At 52.9% G+C, this 19,800-nt stretch overlaps 1 protein-coding gene across 4 annotated transcripts; it reads left to right on the top strand.

Annotated features, from left to right (window-relative positions):
- Window positions 1-7,141: 7,141 nt before the first annotated feature.
- Sdsl (serine dehydratase like) lies at window positions 7,142-19,456 on the top strand. Of its 4 annotated transcripts, none has more exons than XM_075982071.1 (9): window positions 7,142-7,222; window positions 10,759-10,829; window positions 11,157-11,350; window positions 11,512-11,551; window positions 12,252-12,391; window positions 13,650-13,738; window positions 14,235-14,462; window positions 17,113-17,237; window positions 19,111-19,456. In XM_075982071.1, exons 3-9 carry the CDS (start codon window positions 11,177-11,179, stop codon window positions 19,302-19,304), a joined length of 990 nt encoding a protein of 329 aa, XP_075838186.1. In that variant the 5' UTR covers window positions 7,142-7,222; window positions 10,759-10,829; window positions 11,157-11,176; the 3' UTR covers window positions 19,305-19,456. The 4 variants fall into 4 exon arrangements, with proteins under 4 accessions (XP_075838186.1, XP_075838198.1, XP_075838191.1 ...); XM_075982083.1 differs by lacking the exon at window positions 19,111-19,456 and adding an exon at window positions 18,681-18,805; XM_075982076.1 differs by lacking the exon at window positions 7,142-7,222 and adding an exon at window positions 7,263-7,340.
- The last annotated feature ends 344 nt before the right edge of the window (window positions 19,457-19,800 follow it).

Genomic DNA, 19,800 nt, shown 5'->3' with positions numbered 1-19,800 from the left:
CACTCGCACGCATGCACACTGACAGGCAGACGGTTCAACTGCTTCTTTCTCTGGCCTCCCCAAGAATGCTCTCTTGTCCTGATGGCTGTGCCAAGAACACCGATGGACGCAGCGTGGCGATAGCGCAGTCGGCTTGCCCTGGCACCCCCCTCCCAGGCGGAACAAGCTGCACATTGTCATTGCTCCCTCTGATCACCCACAACAGGGATGGCCACAGGGTGTGGGTCAAAGGCACGAGATAGGCAAGCTGGGGTAACATGGTTATCACAAAGCTCTTGTGTAAGAAACATAATGAAGGCAATATACAGCAAGCCATCAGTCAACATCAAACTAAATGGGGAGAAACTCAAAGTGATTCCTCTGAAATCAGGAACAAGACAAGGCTGTCAACTCTCTCCATATCTATTCAATAGAGCAGTACTTGAAGTTCTAGCTAGAGCAATAAGACAGCAAAAGGAGATCAAGGGAACACAAAGCCATTGTGTGGATACAATCATCTCTGGTTTCTCTGTACCAACACCCTATTGCCAGAGTAATGGAGTCCTGGTCCCACGCTATGGATTTCCTGTATGTATCTGACTTCCTTTGACCCATGTTGTAGGTAAGGACAGGCCTGGGGACGGCGTTTACTGAGAGTCATCGGGGCAAGGGTAACTTGGAGGATGATAACTTGGGGACTCTTAGTTTTTGGGGAACACAGAGCTGATGGAGAGGGTTGGACCGGAGACAATCAGGTGGACCGAGCAGTTCGGATACACCTGGAGGGTCTAGATATCATTATTTTAGATTAAATTTGAGTCAGGGTCTCACGTATCCCAGGCTGGCCTTCAACTCACTCAGTTGCTGAAGATATCTTTCAACTCCTGATTCTCCTGCCTTCACCTTCGGAATGCTGAGATCATTGGTGAGTGCCAACTGTGCCTACTTCACCTGGTACTGAGGATCAAATGCAGGGCCTTGTACATGCTGGAAAAGCACTCTGCCAACTCAGCCATGTTCCCAGCCTCACCCCTTTCCAGCCCTTTCACACAGGCCTCCTTCCCACCTCAGGCCAGTCCAGCATCTCAAGGTGGTATGATTTTTGCATCCGTGGGGACAGTCCCTGGAGATACGTTAGATGTACCAGAGTGAAGAATGTCAGGCTTAGTTACAAGCAATGCCTGGCGCAGCTCCAGACACCAACAGCCGCGTCTAAGGAACCACTCCAGGGTAACACGAATGACACCCAACCCTCCTTGTTCTGCCATCTCTGTTCCTGGCACTGCGGCCATGACTTAACCTCGTGTACAAAACATGTTCTATCACACCTGCTGCTGAAACAGAGCCCCGGGAGGCGTCACATGGGCATGGTGGCTCATACCCGTCACCCTAGCACGTGGGAGGCCGAGGTGGGAGAATTGCTACAGGTTTGAGGCCAGACTGGGGTACAGAAAGAGACTGTGTCTCTAAAGAAAAGGAAAAAAAGGCCAGGTGTGGTAAATCTGTAAACCTGGCACTTGGGGGGCAGAAACGGGAGGATCAGGAGTTTGACGTCATCTGGTGGATTCAAAGCTAGCCTGGGATACATGAGAACCTGTCTCGAAAAAAATAAAACGTGGCACACAGACACACACACACACAGCTGGAAAGACAGCTCAATGGGTAAAGACATTTGCTGCCAAGCCTGATGACTCCCACAGATTGTCATATGACCCCCACATGTATGCCATGGCACATGCACAAAACCCCAAATAAATAAATAAATCTAAAAAAAAAACCCATTTTTTTAAATGTTAAAAAAAAAAGAAAGGAGTTTGTCTGAACAGGGAGTCTCCCTTGCTTTGGACTCTGTGTCCAACCTCTGTGGTCCCTGCTGGGGGACTTGGCAGCCACTGGGCTCTTTTCACCGTGGTCACCTGCTGCAACCCTCGCTGGATGGGTGGGGCCTCCGAGAACCCTCTAGGGTTTCCTGGTGGCACCGTCCCTTGCTGACTCCCCCTGTGCGTCATTCCTAGTGACAAACAGTCTTTGCTGATCCCTGATGTGTAAAATCAGCCACCAAGCCAAGGTCAGGACCTGGCAATAGCTGGAGCCTCTCCACAAGGTTATCATTGCCCATGGTGACCCATGGTGACCCGTGCTGGACGTGGGGAGCTGGGCCAGATCCCACGCCCTTAGAGACCCCAAGAGAGACAAAGCTGCAGCTCCTTGACAAATGAGGAGTGAAAGAACCTCACACCGCAAGGGCACGTACACTGCTTAATTTGAGACAACAGGGCTGGGTTTGTGTTTTTTTCCCTTCTCCTAGGGGTTGCAGCAAATATTACTACTTGAATAATAGTAATGTGAGAACCTTCTGGGGCTCCAGCCCATAGCACCCCTTCAGGGGCGGTGGACAGCAGAGTCAGGGCCTGTCCCCAGCCCTCCCCACACCAATGTTTTCATCTGTCACAAACTCTTTCCATTTCTCTGAAGTCCAAGGGGTTTTGTTCTATGAGTCAGGGTCTCACTATGTAGCCCAGGCTGGCCTTGAACCCTTCATTCTCCTGCTTCAGCCTCCGAGTGCTGGGACCAGAGGTGCACACCACTATACCCAGATTAGCTATGGGTTTGTTCGTTGTAAGGTGGGTTCTCCCATAGCCCAGGCTGGCCTTGAATTTCCTTTGTAGCCAAAAATGGCCTTCATCTTCTGATTATCCAGTCTCCACCAGCCAAATGTTGAGATTTCAGGCATTCATCACCACACCTGGCTTAGGTATGCATTTTTAAGTCTCTAGGGAGGCGCACCCCAGTTGACTGTCCCTCAAAGACCCAATTAGTCACTTTTTTTTTTTAAAAAAAAAAAACTAACTCCTTCCCTTGCTCTGGGCAAATGAGTTGTGGTGGTGGAGAGTGTCTCTGCCAGGGTTTCAAAATCAAATACATCTGAGGTTCAGTCACAAGCTGTTGGGTGCGGGCTGGGGGTATAGGGTGACCACAGGACTGTGACTTTCCAGAGAGGATGGTATAGCTTAGCTCGGCTGATGGAAATAATGCCCTAAGGTTGGATTCTCAGGCCTGCAATGATCAAACTTCTTGGTCCAGGGTGGGGAGTCTTTGAACTTGGCTGAGGATTCACGCTGTATTGTGTGTGGGAAGACCCAGATTTCCTTGCTCTCAGTCGCTGCTCACTGGCTTCACCTGCCAGGTCCCTGCTCCTACCTAGTGACGGAGAAGCCGTGCAAAGAGGAGTATGAGGTGAGACTTGTGACGGAGGGGGCCGGGCAAGTGCCCGAGGCAGAAAGGTCTCTTTGTCCTGGGAACAGGGTGCACAGCTGGGGCTGAGGTGGTGAAATGAGGATTAATGAGCAACCCAGAGGACTGGCATGGTGGCTGTGTGGTGGCCTGAGGTGTCAGGGACAGGAGCTGGCTGACAAACATAGCCTCTCCCCCCTCCATTAGCCTTCCCAGCCCACCCTCCCCCTCATTCCAGCCAGCCACCCAGCGGCTGTGGAGCCCAGCCCCTCTGCCGCTCAGCCTCCGGCTCTGCCCCTACTATGTGACCTTGGGCAAATGACTTGGGTTCTCCGAACCTGTCTCCTCAGTGCGGAGTTGATTTTAATGGTTTCTTTTTGTACAGGTAATTGTACATTCTGTGATGAAATGACTCCATAGACTTCTTAGGAAACCTCTTTTACAGCCATAGGAATGATAACAGAGTGCCAGCTGTCGGCCCCAGTGTCTGCTCTACCAGCACACGAGTCCCCCCCCCTCCACACACAGAGCTCAGACAAGGCACAGAGAGGTTGAATGATCTGCCTGGGGTTCCCCAGCCAGGAAGTGGTGTTGCTATTATGTGCATCAGAGCCTGTTCCAAGATCTGTGTTCTGGATGCCGAACACCCTGCCTCCCCATGGGAGCACTGTGCCATTCTGTTTTCTTTCATTTCTTGGTTTTCATTTAAAAAAATTTAAAATTACATTTGGTGTGTGTGCGTGCACGTGCGTGCGCATGCGTGTGCGCGCACGCGTTTGCACGCACATGTGTGTGAGAGCGTGTGTGAGCATGTGTGCGTGCATGTGTGTGAGCGTGTGTGTGCGCCTGTGTGTGTGAGCGTGTTTGTACGCGCACGTGTGTGTGAGCATGCGTGTGCGCCCGTGTGTGTGTGAGAGTGTGTGTGCGCCCGTGTGTGTGTGAGCGTGTGTGTGCGCGAGCGTGTGTGCACGCACATGTGTGTGAGAGCGTGTGTGAGCATGTGTGCGTGCATGTGTGCGCGCCCGTGTGTGAGTGTGTGTGTGAGCGTGTGTATACGCGCATGTGTGTGTGAGCGTGTGTGCACGCACATGTGTGTGAGAGCGTGTGTGCACGCACATGTGTGTGAGAGCGTGTGTGAGCATGTGTGCGTGCATGTGTGTGCGTGTGTGCGCGCCCGTGCGTGTGCGCCCGTGTGTGTGTGAGCGTGTGTGTGTACGCACACGTGTGTGTTGGTGCACTTGTGTGCCACAGCATGTATGTGGAGGTCAGAGGTCCATTTTTTGGCATCGGTCCTCTCCTTCCACCATGTTGGTCCTGGGAACCGAACCCAGGACATCAGTTTGGTGACAAGTGTTCTCACCTGGCAGACCATCTCAACAGTCCTGTTTGTCTGTTTTTGTTTTGAGACAGTCTTGCTGTTGAATTTACAGCAATCCTCCTGCCTCAGCCTCTAGAGTGGTGAGATTACAGGTGTATTAGCACTTGGCTTGTCTTATTACTTATGATTTTTCTTTTAAAAATGATTTAGTTGCCGGGCGGTGGTGGCGCACGCCTTTAATCCCAGCACTCGGGAGGCAGAGGCAGGCGGATCTCTGTGAGTTCGAGACCAGCCTGGTCTACAAGAGCTAGTTCCAGGACAGGCTCCAAAACCACAGAGAAACCCTGTCTCGAAAAAACAAAAAAAAAAAAAAAAACAACAACAAAAAAAAATGATTTAGTTCAGCACTGTGGTGTACACCTTTAATCCCGGCACTCAAGAGGCAGAGGCAGGAGGATCTCTGTGAGTCTGAGGCCAGCCTGGTCTACAGAGTGAGTTCCAGGGCAGCCAGGGCTACATGAAGAAACCCTGCTTCAAAAATACAAAATAATAATAATACTTTTTTTTTCTTCTTTGTTTTGTTTTGTTGAGACAGGGTCTCACCATGTAGCCCTGGCTGTCCTGGAACTCGCTCTGTAGACCAGGCTGGCCTTGAACTCACAGAGATCTGCCTGCCTCTACCTCCCGAGTGCTGGGGTTAAAGGCGTGCGCCACCACCGCCCTGCTTATTATTTTCATTGTGTGTATGGTGTGTGAGGTTATGTGCATGTGACCGAGTGCGGCACCCGTAGAGGTGTCAGACCCGCTGGGACTGGAGTTACAGGCCATTGTGAGCTGCCTGATGTAGGTGCTGGGAACTGAACTTGAGTCTTCTTCAGGGCAGCACATGCTCTTTACCACTTAGCCAGTGACCCCCTCTGTGTGTGTGTGCACGGGTGCATGTGTGCGTGTGTGTTGTGTGTGTGCTCTCCTGCCTGGGCGTGCAGCTGTAATCCTAGCACTTGGATGGTGGAGTCGAGAAGATAAGATGTCCAGTGTTGTCTTCATTGACGCAGCAAGTTTAGGGCTAGCCTAAACTATACAAGATCCCACTGCAAGAAAAACTAAGGAGACTTCGTTCCCAGGGGCTTGTGGTAGAAAGCTTAACAGACGTGTGCAAAGTTCTGGGTTCCTAGTCTTAGTGCTGGCGATGAGAGGCCTGAGAATGCACTGTTGGTATACCATAGGCGTGTAATAAATGCAGACCCTTGTTTAAATATGCTATTGGTATACCATAGGCGTGTAATAAATGCAGATCCTTGTCAACAGCTGGAGTGTTCCTCTACCAGGAAACCTTTCTCCAGATTCCATCCTCCAGCCACTGTGGAGACCTTCTGCTCTCTGTTCTTTTGTGCGAGACCAGGCACCTGAGAGAGGGTTCTTGTGAGGGCAGAGGTAGGTTGGGCGGGGCCCCAGTCGTGGATTCTGGCTAAGCAGCTCCACAGGTAGCCAGGGGTTAATCATCAATCACAGGAGGGGAGCGGTCACACTGCCTTAAGGGACACCTATGTTGCCTGGCCCTTCTGAATCTTGCCTCTCATTTTGTATTTAGGGAAACTGAGGCTCAGGATGGAGGAAGCCCAGGGTCTCAGCATTGTCCAGTGAGATGGGGAGAGAGGGGACACAAGAATCTGACCCTTCCTCCTGGGAGCTAGAGAGCCATATCCTCAGAACTTCTAAGTACTTCTGTGACCCTGCCCTGTCCCCACTCCACACCTGTGGGCTCCCAACATCCTACCTGCTCCCACCTCCCATAGCACGGGCATCCCGAGTGCTGGGAGAAAGCGGGGACAAGCTGTCTTGTTTGAGGTTAAAGGTCTCAGGTCTTGGCAGTGGTAGGTGTCTGGTAAATATTTATTTATTGGATGCGTGAAGGAATGAGCAGCCATTGCTATGAGCAGTAAATACCAACCAGGCTTCTTCTGCTGGCTATGAAACAGCAGAGAGGGGAATGGGACGTGAGAGTCACCCTTCCTGTTCAGACAGGATGACAGCTCCTCCTTGTCTTCTATCTTCCTTTTATTTTATTTTATTTTATTTTATTTTTATAACAGATTCTCTCGATGTAGCCCCAAGTGTCCTGGAACTTGCTATATAGACCAGGCTGACCTTGGACTTACAGAGATCCTTCTGCCTCTGCCTCTGCCTCTGCCTCCTGAGTAGTGGCATTAAAGGCGTGTGCCACCATGCCTGTACTGCATTTTTGTTTTCTTGTCTCAAACTTAAGATGGCCCCAGTGTGGTCTGGGGAAAGTGGCCTGACCTAAGAACAGCTCTGGATATGTTGGATCTAGGGTGGCTGTGTTAGAAAGGTCACCAAGGTGAGAGGTTCCTTAGGCCTCTTGCTGGCCAGCCCCTGTGGATGGATGTTGTCTTTTCTGAGCCTCCATTACCCCATCTGCCAGAAGAACCCACCAGGTCATTAACAAGCCATGAGTTGCATGAGGAAGGAGGGGAGGGTTGGATATCCCCCTGAGTTCATCTTGGCTGATTTGGTTGTGAGTCTTCACAGGACTCCAGAATCAGGAACTGTCCCTTTAACAGGGAGGAGGGGCCAGGCCCTGGTGGCCGGAAGCTCATCTAGTGGCCTGAGTCCAGGTTAGTCCTGGCTGAGCTGGAGGCTGTGCTGGTCTGGGGACTGTCCTTCCGGAAGGTAAGCGTAGCATTGTGGGAGTGGCCAGGAGCTGTGTGGTGGTTGCAGGGTGCAGCAAGTGGGTGTGAGGGTGGCTACTACCCCAGGAGCAGCTGCCCTGTCTCTCACCCCACTGGAGGTGGGCTCTGGGGACCCTGAGGGTGGATACCGGGTTGTGCAGGTGGGAGGGGCATTCAGCCTGACTTTCTAGACTTTCTCCTGGTTCAACTGCTGTATGGTACCCAGTGGTCCCTGGGAAAAGCACTTGGAACTGTCGGGGTTGGAAGCAGGGTGGGTGAGAGTGAGCAGCCCTTATCAATAAGTCCCAGGACGGAGTCACAGCTGTCTCTCCACTGCCTTACCGAGCACAGGGAGGTCCAGCCTCCTGCTCAGGCTTGGGAGCTGTCACAGTGGGGAGCTGAACCAATGGGGTCGCTAGGTTTGCTCAGATGGTCTCCACCCTGATGACAATGAGGTTGCTGTCACCAAGAGGGGTCTGGGGACAGAGTTTCAGTTCTGTTTGTTCTTACTTTTGTTCTTTCAAGACAGGGTCTCCCCCCCCCCCACTTCTGTGTGTGTGTGTCTGTAACGCTGGCTGTCCTGGAACTCACTCTGTAGACCAGGCTGGCCTGGAACTCACAGTGATCCACCTGCCTCTGCCTCCGAGTGCTGGGATTAAAGGCGTGTACCACTGTTTCCTGGCGAGTTTCAGTTCTTGAGGATAATGGTCAGCGAAGTGCCAAACAGCCTCATTTTCAATAAATGATGAGGAGGAGGAGCAGGAGGAGGACACTGGCAGCCCAGGAGCTAAGATGGGAAAGCACACACTCGGGTTTGAACTCTGAGCCACATTTCCTGTGTACCAACCCCTCTGGGTCACTAACTGTAAGATGGAGTTAAATACAGGACTCCGTCAGGGGTTCACAGTGCGTTCGGAGATAACTAGGAAGGTGCTGGGCACGTTGCCTGGCTCCCAGCAAGCCCCACACAACAGTTGGCTCTTATCAAGCCACACCGGGTACAATGGGCTCCTTCACTCTGTGGTTGAATTTAACCCTCATGAGGCCTGTGAGCCATGTAGCACCGCATTCAGTGTGTGGCATGGTTCGTGTTAGCTCATTAGTATCTTCCTGGTCCAAGAGTTCTTTCCTGGCTCCATGCCCAAAGGAGACACTTTTGTTCATCTTTAATATCCTGTTATTTTGTTGGTTTATAGTAGATCTCATCAAACTACAAGCTCGGCTCTGAGGTCGAAGTCTGTCTTCCTCACTGTGCCATCCCTGGGTCCCAAGCCCTAGCCTGGACCATGACATGCAGCATTGGCAGAAGGCCCCAGTCCTCACGGGTCCCCTCAGCCTGTCTAGAAGATTCAGCCTGGAGCGTGGCAGTGTGTGCGAGCAGTTCCTCTGCACCATAGCCCCCAGGGGTGTATATGTATTTGGTTTCATTTTACAGATGTGGAAGTAGGCACAGAGTGGTTGAGACGCTTCCATGGGTCACACAGCTGGGGTTTGGCTCTGGTCTCTGCTTAGCCCCCAAACCTATGATCTGGGCTTGCAAGACAGAGGTGTGGGCTAAGCCAGGCTATGAGGGGTGTCTTAGTTAGGGTTACTATTGCTGTGATAAACACCATGGCCAAGAACAACTTGGAGAAGAAAGGGTTTATTTGGCTTACACTTCCATATCGTTATTTGTCACCGAAGGAAGTCAGGACAGGAACTCAAAAGGACAGGAACCTGGAGGCAGGAGCTGATGCAGAGGCCATGGAGGGTGCTGCTTACTGATTTGTTTCCCATGGCTTGCTCAGCCTGCTTTCTTATAGAACCCAGGACCAGCAGCCCAGGGCACCACCCACCACGGACTGGGCTCTCCCACATCAATCATCAATTAAGAAAATACACGACAAAGCCAGTCTGCTAGGGTTGTTTTCTCAGCTGAGGTTCCCTCTTCCTAAACGACTCCAGCTTTGGTCAAGTTGACATAAAAACTAGCCAGTGCAGGGAGTTTGGGGATCAGGTACAGACCATAGGCCCTCTTTCCCTGTGAGAGGTCTGCTTTGTCTTTGCCTTGTCTGGGGAGTTCCAGGGCCATCCTGACAAAGGGTCAGATTCACGGACCAGTTCCCTATTTGAGCCCCTTGAGTAAGAGTGGGGTTCAGGCTCCAGGTCCAGAGGGATAGCGTGCAACCTGCCCCTGGTGGTCAGCCTTGAAACTGCAAAGGACCGCACCAATTTTATTTTTATTTTTTTTGTCCCTTCGGTGATTTGAAATAAGGCCTTCACACTTCAAGGCTATCCTTAAACTCACTCTGTAGCTCAGGCTTGTCTTGAACTCTCAATCCTCTTGCCTCAGTTTCCTAAGTTTGAATGCAGGGATTACAGGTGTGAGCAACAACCCAGTTTCTTCCTTTTCCCAACATTCCTTATTTGTTTTTTGTTTGTTTACTTATAGACAAGGTCTCTCTGTGTATCCCTGGTAGACTTGGAATTCATAGATCTTTATGTCTCTGCCTCCTGCATGATGGGATCAAAGGCTGCGCACTACCATGTCCATCTACCTCCCTCTCTGAAAATTGTATTTATTATTAGTGCATGTGTGTGTGTGTGTGAGGGGGGGGGGAGGAGAGAGAAGAGAAAGAGGAGAGAGAGGAGAGGAGAGAGAGGGAGAGAGAGAGGAGAGAGAGAAGAGAAAGAGAAGAGAGAAAGAGGGAGAGAGAGAGGGAGAGAGAGAGGAGAGGGAGGGAGAGAAAGAGGAGAGAGAGAGGGAGAAAGAACCTCTGTGAACTAGGTTCTTTCCTTCCACTTTTAAGTGGTTCCTGGGCATCAAAGCCAGGTCATCCGGCTTACGTGACAAGCAGCATTTGCTGAGCCATTTCGCCAGACTCTTTTGCAATTTTTTTTTTTTTTTGATTTTCGAGACAGGGTTTCTCTGTAGCTTTTTGGTTCCTGTCCTGGAACTAGCTCTTGTAGACCAGGCTGGCCTCGAACTCACAGAGATCCGCCTGCCTCTGCCTCCCGAGTGCTGGGATTAAAGGCGTGCGCAACCACCGCCCAGTTTCTTTTGCAATCTTTTAAAATTTATTTTTATGTGTGTTTGCCTGCATAGATGCCTGTACACTGTGTGCAAGCTGTGCCCAAGCTGGCCAAAAGAGGGCATCAGACCCCCCTAGAATGGGAATTATAGCTGTTTGTGAGGGTACTGGGATCTGAACCTGAGTCCTTTGCAAGGGCATCGAGTACTCTTAACTGCTGAGCCAGCGTCTCAGCTCCCCTCCCCCTTTATGCTTTGAGACAGATCTTGTACAGCCCTGGCTGGTTTCAGACTTGCTGTGTAGCTGGTGTAAAATCAGCACCTCACTGAGTCTGGACAAATGTAGACCTTTGTAAAGCTGCATATGCATGTACATCAGAAACAAAACAAGAGCTTACTGGCCAGTGTGACATCATAGCGTTATAATCCCAATACTAAGGAGGATGGTGGGTTCCAGGCCAAACTGGGCTACACAGGGAGACCCTGTCTGTCAATGGTAACTACAACAAAAGCGTCTTTGCTTTCAGAGATACAGGCTGTGGTTGTCTAATTGGGAACCGATAACCGGAAAGAGGGCCCAGGACGGCCAAGGGCAAAGGTAAGGGAATAGGGAAGGGCCCTGCCTCCCTGACACCTGCTTCACTTTTTTTTATGGAAAAAAATTATGAATGAATGAATTTTTATTACTCTTTGGTCACACTCTGTGTCCCCAGCGCTATGGACAGCCACAGACACCAAGTGAAAGGTACCCAGTACGATCTGCCTTGTTCAGATGGGGAAACTAAGGTCCAGAGATGGGCAGACACGTGCATGGGCCTTGAAGCTTGGAAGCTGGGTTGGATATGGGGTGGCCAGGACCAGTGGCCTTGACCTTCCCTTCCCCTGTTATAGTTAAGGAATCTGATCCGAACATGCTCCCTTGCAGGTCGTCTGTGTGCCACAGGAATGGAGGGAGCCTTGGTGGATCACGGCAGGGCTGAGCCTTTCCATAGGGTCACGCCTCTGCTGGAAAGCTGGGCACTGTCTCAGGTGGCAGGCATGCCCGTCTTCCTCAAATATGAGAATGTGCAGCCAGCTGGCTCCTTTAAGATCCGAGGCATCGGACATTTCTGTCAGCAGGTGAAGGAGGGTGGGGAGGGGAGGAGGTCACGAGGGGCTGTGGAGGAAGTGTGGGCAGGAGAGAGGGAGAGGAGTGTTGGGTGTGGATGGAGCATCCAGCCACATTCCACAAAGGCCTCCATGACTGGAGTGACCCCCAACTCCATCCTTTCTCTCTCCAGATGGCCATGAAGGGATGCAAACATCTGGTGTGCTCCTCAGGTGACCCCACCCCTCTCTGTTTTACTAGGAGTCCTTAGGACTGGGGTGGGGGCAGGGGAGCCAGCTAGCACATTGGTCAATGTCCAGAGTTTGCTTACTTGCTTGTTTCCTTCCTTCTTTTGTTCCTTCCCTCCTCCCTCCCTTTCTTCTCTTTTTCTTTGTAAAGGCTATGTTAGGGACTCCTGACTCTCCTGTCTCCCCCTCCTGAGCACTGGGATTGCAGGTCTGCACCATCAGGACCAGTTTAGTTCCATTTTAAGGATTAGCCTCATTCGGGCCGCATCTCAGACAGCCACACCCTATCTGTTTTCAGTCCCTTTCCTATAATCCGAGATTTGTGGTGGTCGCAAGTGACAGAGATCCATCTCACGGAGGTTTAAGCTGCAGGCTCCAAGTTCTGAACTTCCTCAGGATAAGCAACTTTTAGAAATGGCTGAATCCAGCCGGTCTCTTCTCTTGCTCTCTGTCTTTTGCTTTTTCTTCTCCTCCTTTTCCTCTTTGTCCAGGCCATACAGAAGCCTGGGCAACATACTCACCCCTGAAGCAGTAACGGGTGAGGAGGTTGCGTTTTCTGATTGGGTTGATGTAGATCAGGTGTCTCCCTCTGCCAGCAGTGGGGCAGATACACAGGTGATTTGCCGGGAGGTGGGGGCGGGGAGGCATGTGAAGTCTGAGGAACTCCTCCCTCCACTGCTCCCAGGAGGCAATGCAGGAATTGCAGCCGCTTACTCGGCTCGGAAGCTGGGCATCCCTGTCACTATTGTGCTCCCAGAGAACACTTCCACGCAGGTGGTGAGGCGGCTGGAGGGGGAGGGGGCCGAGGTCCAGCTGGCTGGGAAGGTAAGGAGAAAGTGGAAAGCAAGGGCGGAGTGGTGGGGGACGGGTGCTGTGTCCTCCCCCATGGCACCCCAGGGCACCGCCTCCACTTATTTTGGACAAACATTGGCCAGAACTAGTGTTTTGGTCTTCGGTCTTCTCTCAGGAGGGTGGAGAGAAGAGAGGATGGGTCGGGCAAGGGCACTTTGAGGGCTGGGACCTCTGGATGTCTTGTCCCATGCCGAGAAGACCCCTGTCAGAGGGCTGGAGAATAGTGTCCCCCATCCTCACTGACACTTGGTACTGGGACCTGAAAGGCTGGCAGTCTGATCAGATGAAGTCTTCGGTCATGGATGTGTCATTTCTTACTCTGAGACGGCAATAAGAAAGTAATGGGAGCATCTGCAGACCCCACACTGAAGCTGTATCCTCCCAAACCGTGGTGCCCAAAGCTGTATCCTCTAAAAACAGGATTTCTCTGTGTAGCCCTGGCTGTCCTGGAGCCCACTACGTATGTAGACCAGGCTGGCCTTGAACTCACAGAGATCCACCTGCTTCTGCCTCCCAAGTGCTGGGATGAAAGGCGTGCGCCACCACCACCCACTGATTTCTGCTTCTCTGCTACCTTCCACTCACCCACCCACCCATCCCGGAAGAAGGCAGGGCGGAGAGGGAAGCCCACTCTGCAGGACAGGGCATGTCTGTGCCGTCTGGGGTGTCCCAGAGTTCAGGAGGGTTGTGCCCCCTGAGTGGGCCACAGCAGCTCTCAATCCTTATTGGTGGAGCCTGTCCCAAGCAGCCCACTTTGTCCACTCCTCAGCCAGGCACTATGATCAGGGGACACCCAGAAGGTGAGCTCTGGGTGACCTATGGTGGACACGGGTGTCAGGAGCCATCTCTGCCCACATCTATGCTTCAGCTCACCGTGGGCCACCGTTGGGTGACATGGACTCTCATGGATAGACTGCAGGGATCCGGCTGAAATGTGGGGTTGGTGTGGGGGATTTGTCCCCTCCTGTGGCCCCAAAGCGGGCTCCATGTCACCAGCCCTGGAGTCCTTTGGCTCTGCACACACTGGGTTGTTCTGGTCCTGCTGTATAGGGACTCGGATCCCTTTGAGTTTGAGGGACACATGTGGTGTCCTTTGGCCCACACAGAGGCTGCAGGCCTTATCCTGGGAGGTGTGGTCTCATTCAGGGGAGATCTCCTCTAGCTCTGTAGGCGACCACAGTCCCTGTGGAGTCTGCACCCCAACTTTTTCCAGGCCTGCTACTTCCTTTAGGTCTGGGATGAAGCCAACATAAAGGCTCAAGAATTGGCCACAAGGGACGGCTGGGTGAATGTCTCCCCGTTTGACCATCCCCTGATATGGTGAGGCTTGTGGCTTTGTTTCCAGGGTGCCAGAGCAGGAGAGGGGAGGGGGACCCTTCCTGAATCAGGGCCTGAGGAAACGAAGACCCAGAAAGGAGAAGAGCCTTCAAAGCCAGGCAGACGTGTGTTCAGACTTTGCTTCTTGGGAGTTGTTTTGTGGAAAGCACATAACTGTCCGTGCCTCAGTTTCTCCTTTGATAGAATGGAAAATAGAGTATAAAATAGTCCTTATCAAACACGTGCCTTGGGGCCTCATCTGAGAAGATGAGGTAGCAACCAGGAAGCCCACTACTTGCCCAAGGTCAGCTGGTCAGGGGCAGAGACAGGGTTCTTTGCTTCAGAACCCCAGCTGGTCCTAAGTCACAGGCTGGTTCCTCTTAACCCTCTCTGATAGGGGCGTTTCTTCCCAGAGTGGAGAGGGTCGAGTGAGCAAGGATGAGGCAGAGGGGTCTCCTTTCCTGGGAGCCCCATCATTCTCTCCACCCCCACCCCACAGGGAAGGCCATGCCAGTCTAGTACGGGAGCTGAAGGAGTCGCTGGGGAGCCCGCCGGGTGCCGTGGTACTGGCCGTAGGGGGGGGAGGACTCCTCGCAGGTGTGACAGCTGGCCTGTTGGAGGTAGGCTGGCAACATGTGCCCATTGTTGCGATGGAGACCCGAGGGGCACACAGCTTCAACGCTGCCTTGCAGGCAGGCAGGCTGGTCACGCTGCCAGACATCACCAGGTGGGTCTGGATGGAGCATCTGAGGGGGTAGAGGGTGGGGTGTTTCTGTCCTATGGTCTCTTTGTCCAAGGTAGTGGGAGTGGGGGCACCCCAAAGGTCTGCTTGTCCTGAAATTCTTATTTTATTTTACTTGATTTTCCAAGATAAGGTTTCTCTGTTGCTTTGGAGCTGTGTAGACCAGGCTGGCCTCAAACTCATGGAGATCCACTTGTGTCTGCCTCCCAAGTGCTGGGATTAAAAGTGTGCGCCACCACCGCCTGGCTTGTCCTGAAATTCTAACCACTGTCGCAAAGATCCAAGTTAGAGGGTGTGGAAAAAAAACAAACCCGGGTTTATGGGTATACCCCTGTCATCCCAACACGTATGAGGCAGGAGGCTTGAGAGTGGAGTCCAGCCTGAACTTGCATAGACAGACCCTGTCTCAGAATAAGGATGTGGGTGGTGCTGGAGAGGTTCAGTGGGTGTATGCCTGCCTCAGAAGCGTGAAGATTTGATCTCAGATTCTTAGCACCGACATAAAATCTGGGTACAGTGGCAGCACCTGTGACCCCAGAACTGGGAGAGAGGAGAGTGGCATTTCAGAGAGGCTTGCTGGCCAGTCAGCCTAACAGAAGAAGTGAACCCCAGATGCAGTGGGCGACACTGCCTCAAAAACATGCAAATGCAAGCTGGCCAGCTTCCCAGGGCTGCTGGAAGAGATGCCCACACACTGGGCCCAGGAGGTAGTAGACCTGAAAGATCAGTAAAGTTCCTGCGTTGCCAGCATGAGGACCAGTGTTCAGTCCCCGGGACCTGTGTAAAACAGCGGAGCGTGGTGGTGTGTGCTTGTAGTCTAGTCCGGGGCAGGCAGAGGCAGGTGGAGCCAGGCAAACGAGACCCTGTATATAAGAGAGAGAAAAAGAAAGAAAAAGAAAAAAGGGGAGCTTACTCCAGAGTGGCAGCCCAGCTGTTTAGGTCCCAAGCTAGGTACATGCCCCCCAGCCAGGCACAACAGAAAGCAGCACGTAATATCCACAGGTGAGGCGCATGGGGGTGACCTAAGTTCCCCCCTTGGTTTTGGGGTCACATCTGTCCTCAGTTCCCTTCTTGACCTCGTACTCACATCTACTATGTCATTGTCTTAGCCATGGTTTCTATAGCTGTGAAGAGATATTGTGACCACGGCTACCCTTAGAAAGAACGTTTAAGTGAGGTGGCAGCTCATAGTTTCAGAGGTTCAGTCCCTTATCCTCATGGTGGGGAGCGTGGTGGCACGCGGGCAGACGTGGTACTGGAGCAGGAGCTGAGAGTACATCTTCTTGTAGGCTGCAAGAAGTAGACTGTGACACTGGGTAGTTTCGTGAGCAACGAAAACCTCAAATCCTGCCCCCACAGAGACACACTTCCTCCAGCAAGGCCAAACCTACTCCAGCAATAGTGCCACACCCTATGAGACTATGGGGGCAAATTACATTCAAACCACCACAGTCATTGATCCTTGGTGTGGGGCAACAGCCTCCCCTGTCCACTGGACCAGCCTTGTGGCCATTTGTGTGTGTGTGTGGGGGGGCATGTGGTACAAAACCACGTTCTTCACTTATTCAAACTGTAGTCAGTATTTTTTTTTATCCCAGCGGTGGTGGCGCACGCCTTTAATCCCAGCACTCGGGAAGCAGAGGCAGGCGGATCTCTGTGAGTTAGAGGCCAGCCTGCTCTACAAGAGCTAGTTCCATGACAGGCACCAAAAGCTACAGAGAAACCCTGTTTCAGAAATCCAAAAACAAAAAAAAAAAAGTTTTTGAGATGTAGCCCAGGATAGCCTTGAACTCCCTATGTAGTTGAGGATGACCTTGAACTGATCCTCTTTCCATGTGCTAGAATTCTAGGTGCACCCCACCACATCCAGTTATGGGGTGCTGGGGATGGAACCCAGGGCCTCATGCTTGCTGGGTGAGCACTTGTCCCACTTTGTTCGGTGCTGGGAGCGGAGCCCGGGGGTTTCTTCTAGTACCTTATTGAGAGAGTTCAAGGCCAGCCTGGACTCTGGTATACTGCCACTTAGCTCCACTTCCTTTGTAGCCCAGGCTGGCCTGAACTTTCTCTGTAGCTCACTAAGCTACAGCCCTCTACAAGACTTATTAGCCTTGACTTGTGCCCATCCTCACCCCTCTCCCAAGCCTGCAGCCAAACTCCAGCCTCTCTCCCTCCCTCTGTCGAGGCCTCTCTTTCTATCCTTGTGATGGCTGAAGGCCCTGACCCCTTGCACATGTCAATTCTATGTCTGGAACACTTCTCATCTGTTTTGCTTTTCTCCCCTTGGGTGTCAGCACAGAGAAACCCCACTGCTGTCTCCTGGGGTGCCGGGTACTGATGCTCCCCACAATGTATCATGTGGGTGCTTATTCATTTGCACCCCCTGCCCTGGATACAGGACCAGGGCCTCAGACATGGTTCCGACTCTGAGCTCTGACAGGGCCCCACTAAGTTGTCCAGGCTAGCCCTAAACTCTTTCTGTAGCCCATACTGGCCCTGAACTCTCTCTCTGTGTAGCCCAGCATGTCTGGGCTTCCTGACATCCTGTCCATCACAGGATGTGGGTGACCTGGGGCTCTGCAGGGTAAGGCTCTGATGTGTCTGCTCTTCCACCTCCCCCCTGCCCACCTCCCTACAGTGTAGCCAAGAGCCTGGGAGCCAAGAGGGTGGCTGCACGGACCTTGGAGTGTGCGAAGGAGTGTGAGATCCTCTCTGAGGTGGTGGAAGACCGGGAGGCTGTGAAGGCAGTGCAGAGGTTCCTGGGTGAGTGCAACCCAGACCATCTGTCCACAGCAACTGTGTCCCTAGCATCTGAGGCAGGGCTGGCTGGGCAGTGATGATGTCACGGCTGTGTCCAGTAGTGGACGGGAGGAGAGGAAGTCTTAGGCAGCTTCAGGATGTTGGCACATGCTCCTCCTACCTTCTTGCCTCTGGATGTCCATCCTGGCCCCATCGCCTAATGCTTGTCCACGGTGATGGCTAGTGATCCAGTATATCCTCCTCCAAGAAGCCACCCTGATCACCCCACACCCCCCCACTAGCTAGAGACTTCCAATACACTCACCCCTCTGCCCACAGCTGCCTGGTTTTTATCTACTGTTTGGGTGTAACTGGATGGGGGTAGGGCTTTGTGTCTTAGCCACCGTTATGTCCCTAGGGTCTTCCAAACACAGAGGCAGGCAGAGAGTGAGGTATTTGTTGAATGAATGGGTGAATGTACGAGTGAGTGGGGAAGATGAATAATGGATGGATGGGCAGTAGAGGGAGAGAGGATGAATGGATGTTTGGGGGTAGGTGGGTAGGGAAGGATAGGTGGGTGGATGGGTGGATGGGTGGGTGGATGGGTGGATGGATGGGTGGGTGGATGAGTGGGTGGATGGGTGGGTGGATGGGTGGGTGGATGGGTGGGTGGGTGGATGGGTGGGTGGATGGGTGGGTGGGTGGATGGGTGGGTGGATGGGTGGGTGGATAGGTGGATGGGTGGATGGATGGGTGGATGGGTGGGTGGATGGGTGGGTGGATGGGTGGGTGGATGGGTGGGTAGGGAAGGATAGGTGGGTGGATGGGTGGGTGGATGGGTGGGTGGATGGATGGATGGGTGGGTGGATGGGTGGGTGGATGGGTGGGTGGATGGGTGGGTGGGTGGATGGGTGGGTGGATGGGTGGGTGGGTGGGTGGATGGGTGGGTGGGTGGGTGGTTGGGTGGGTGGATGGGTGGGTAGGGAAGGATAGGTGGGTGGATGGGTGGGTGGATGGGTGGATGGGTGGGTGGATGGGTGGATGGGTGGATGGATGGGTGGGTGGATGGGTGGATGGGTGGGTGGATGGGTGGATGGATAGGTGGGTGGATGGGTGGGTGGATGGGTGGATGGGTGGGTGGATGGGTGGGTGGGTGGATGGGTGGGTGGATGGGTGGATGGATGGGTGGGTGGATGGGTGGGTGGATGGATGGGTGGGTGGATGGGTGGGTGGATGGGTGGATGGGTGGGTGGATGGGTGGGTAGGGAAGGATAGGTGGGTGGATGGGTGGATGGGTGGATAGATGGATGGGTGGGTGGATGGATGATGAATTGGTGAGTAGATGGGGAATAGGTGGATGGGTGTGGATGGATGGATATGTGGATGGGTGGGTAGATAGTTGGTAGGTAGATAGTGGGTAAATGGACACATTGAGCAGGTTGATGAATGAAATCACATGATGGGTAGGAGATGGCTGGCTGGATGGCTGCTGGCTGGCTTTACAGATGAAGGCTACACTGATGGATGGACAGAGAGGCAGCCAAGTGGTGGAGTAAGGAGTAGGTCTGTAGAGAGTCAGACCTGTGATGGCAGAGGGGTGAATGATGGATGCATGGGTGGGTGGATGGGTGCATGGGTGGGTGGATGCATGGGTGGGTGGATGCATGCATGGGTGGGTGGATGCATGCATGGGTGGATGCATGCATGGGTGGGTGGATGGGTGATGTACAGATGGAGAGATGGATAGAGAGGTAAATGAAGGGATGTATGTATGTGTGTATGTATGTATGTATGGATGAGTGGGTGGGTGGATGGATGGATGGATCTATGGGTGGGTGGGTGGGTGGAGCCCTCCTGCTGAGCACTGGCTGACAGTCCTCCTGCTTCTTCCCCACAGATGATGAGCGCATCCTGGTGGAGCCTGCCTGTGGGGCCGCCCTGGCTGCTATATACTCAGGCATCCTGGGAAGGCTCCAGGCTGAGGGCCGCCTAGGCCCGGCCCTGGCTTCCATTGTGGTCATCGTGTGTGGTGGCAACAACATCAGTAGCCAACAGCTCCAGGATCTGAAAACCCAACTGGGCTGTAGCTGAGGGCTCCCAGGGACCCCAGAGAGGCTCCTGGACACCTTCATGGCCATCCAAAGGAGTGTCCTACCCTCCTCCTACCTTCCTCCTTCAGGTAGCCCTCTTGGATTGCTCCCAGGGGCTCCCTGCAGTCCACTGAATAAAGCCGCCTGATTTGAGTGTGTGGTTTCCACAGTTTCTGTGTTTTTACCCCTCGAGCTACACAATACTGAAGCAGGTTATGAGACAGTGACTCCTCATCACCTCATGGGTGGCTGCACCGAGCCTTAAAACACGTCCCTCCCTGGAGGAGACGATGTCACCTGCTTAACTGCCGCTAACTTTCCCAAGAGCTCATGAGTCCTCTGCATGACGGTCACAGAGGCCCTGCCAGCGAGTCCCTGTCAAAGTGTGTGTGTGACTCCCCTCCTTCCTCCACATCTCCACTCTCAGATCGTCTGCCTGCACTGTGTTCCCCCAAGAACTGCAGATTTGGCCCTCACTGGCCCCTTGGAGTCACAAT

Source organism: Microtus pennsylvanicus, chromosome 1 (genome assembly GCF_037038515.1).
Source record: "Microtus pennsylvanicus isolate mMicPen1 chromosome 1, mMicPen1.hap1, whole genome shotgun sequence".
Lineage (NCBI taxonomy): Eukaryota > Metazoa > Chordata > Mammalia > Rodentia > Cricetidae > Microtus > Microtus pennsylvanicus.
The sequence above is the reverse complement of the archived record's forward strand: the minus strand, read 5'-3'. Positions and strand labels throughout refer to the sequence as shown.

What these genes read in the sequence shown, in the direction of transcription:
- Sdsl (XM_075982071.1), top strand. Translation starts at nt 11,177, where the DNA reads ATGGAGGGAGCCTTGGTGGATCACGGCAGGGCTGAGCCTTTCCATAGG. An exon ending in ACATCTGGTGTGCTCCTCAG is followed by an intron (nt 11,552 to 12,251) that starts GTGACCCCACCC and finishes CACTGCTCCCAG; the next exon opens with GAGGCAATGCAGGAATTGCA. An exon ending in ACGCTGCCAGACATCACCAG is followed by an intron (nt 14,463 to 17,112) that starts GTGGGTCTGGAT and finishes ACCTCCCTACAG; the next exon opens with TGTAGCCAAGAGCCTGGGAG.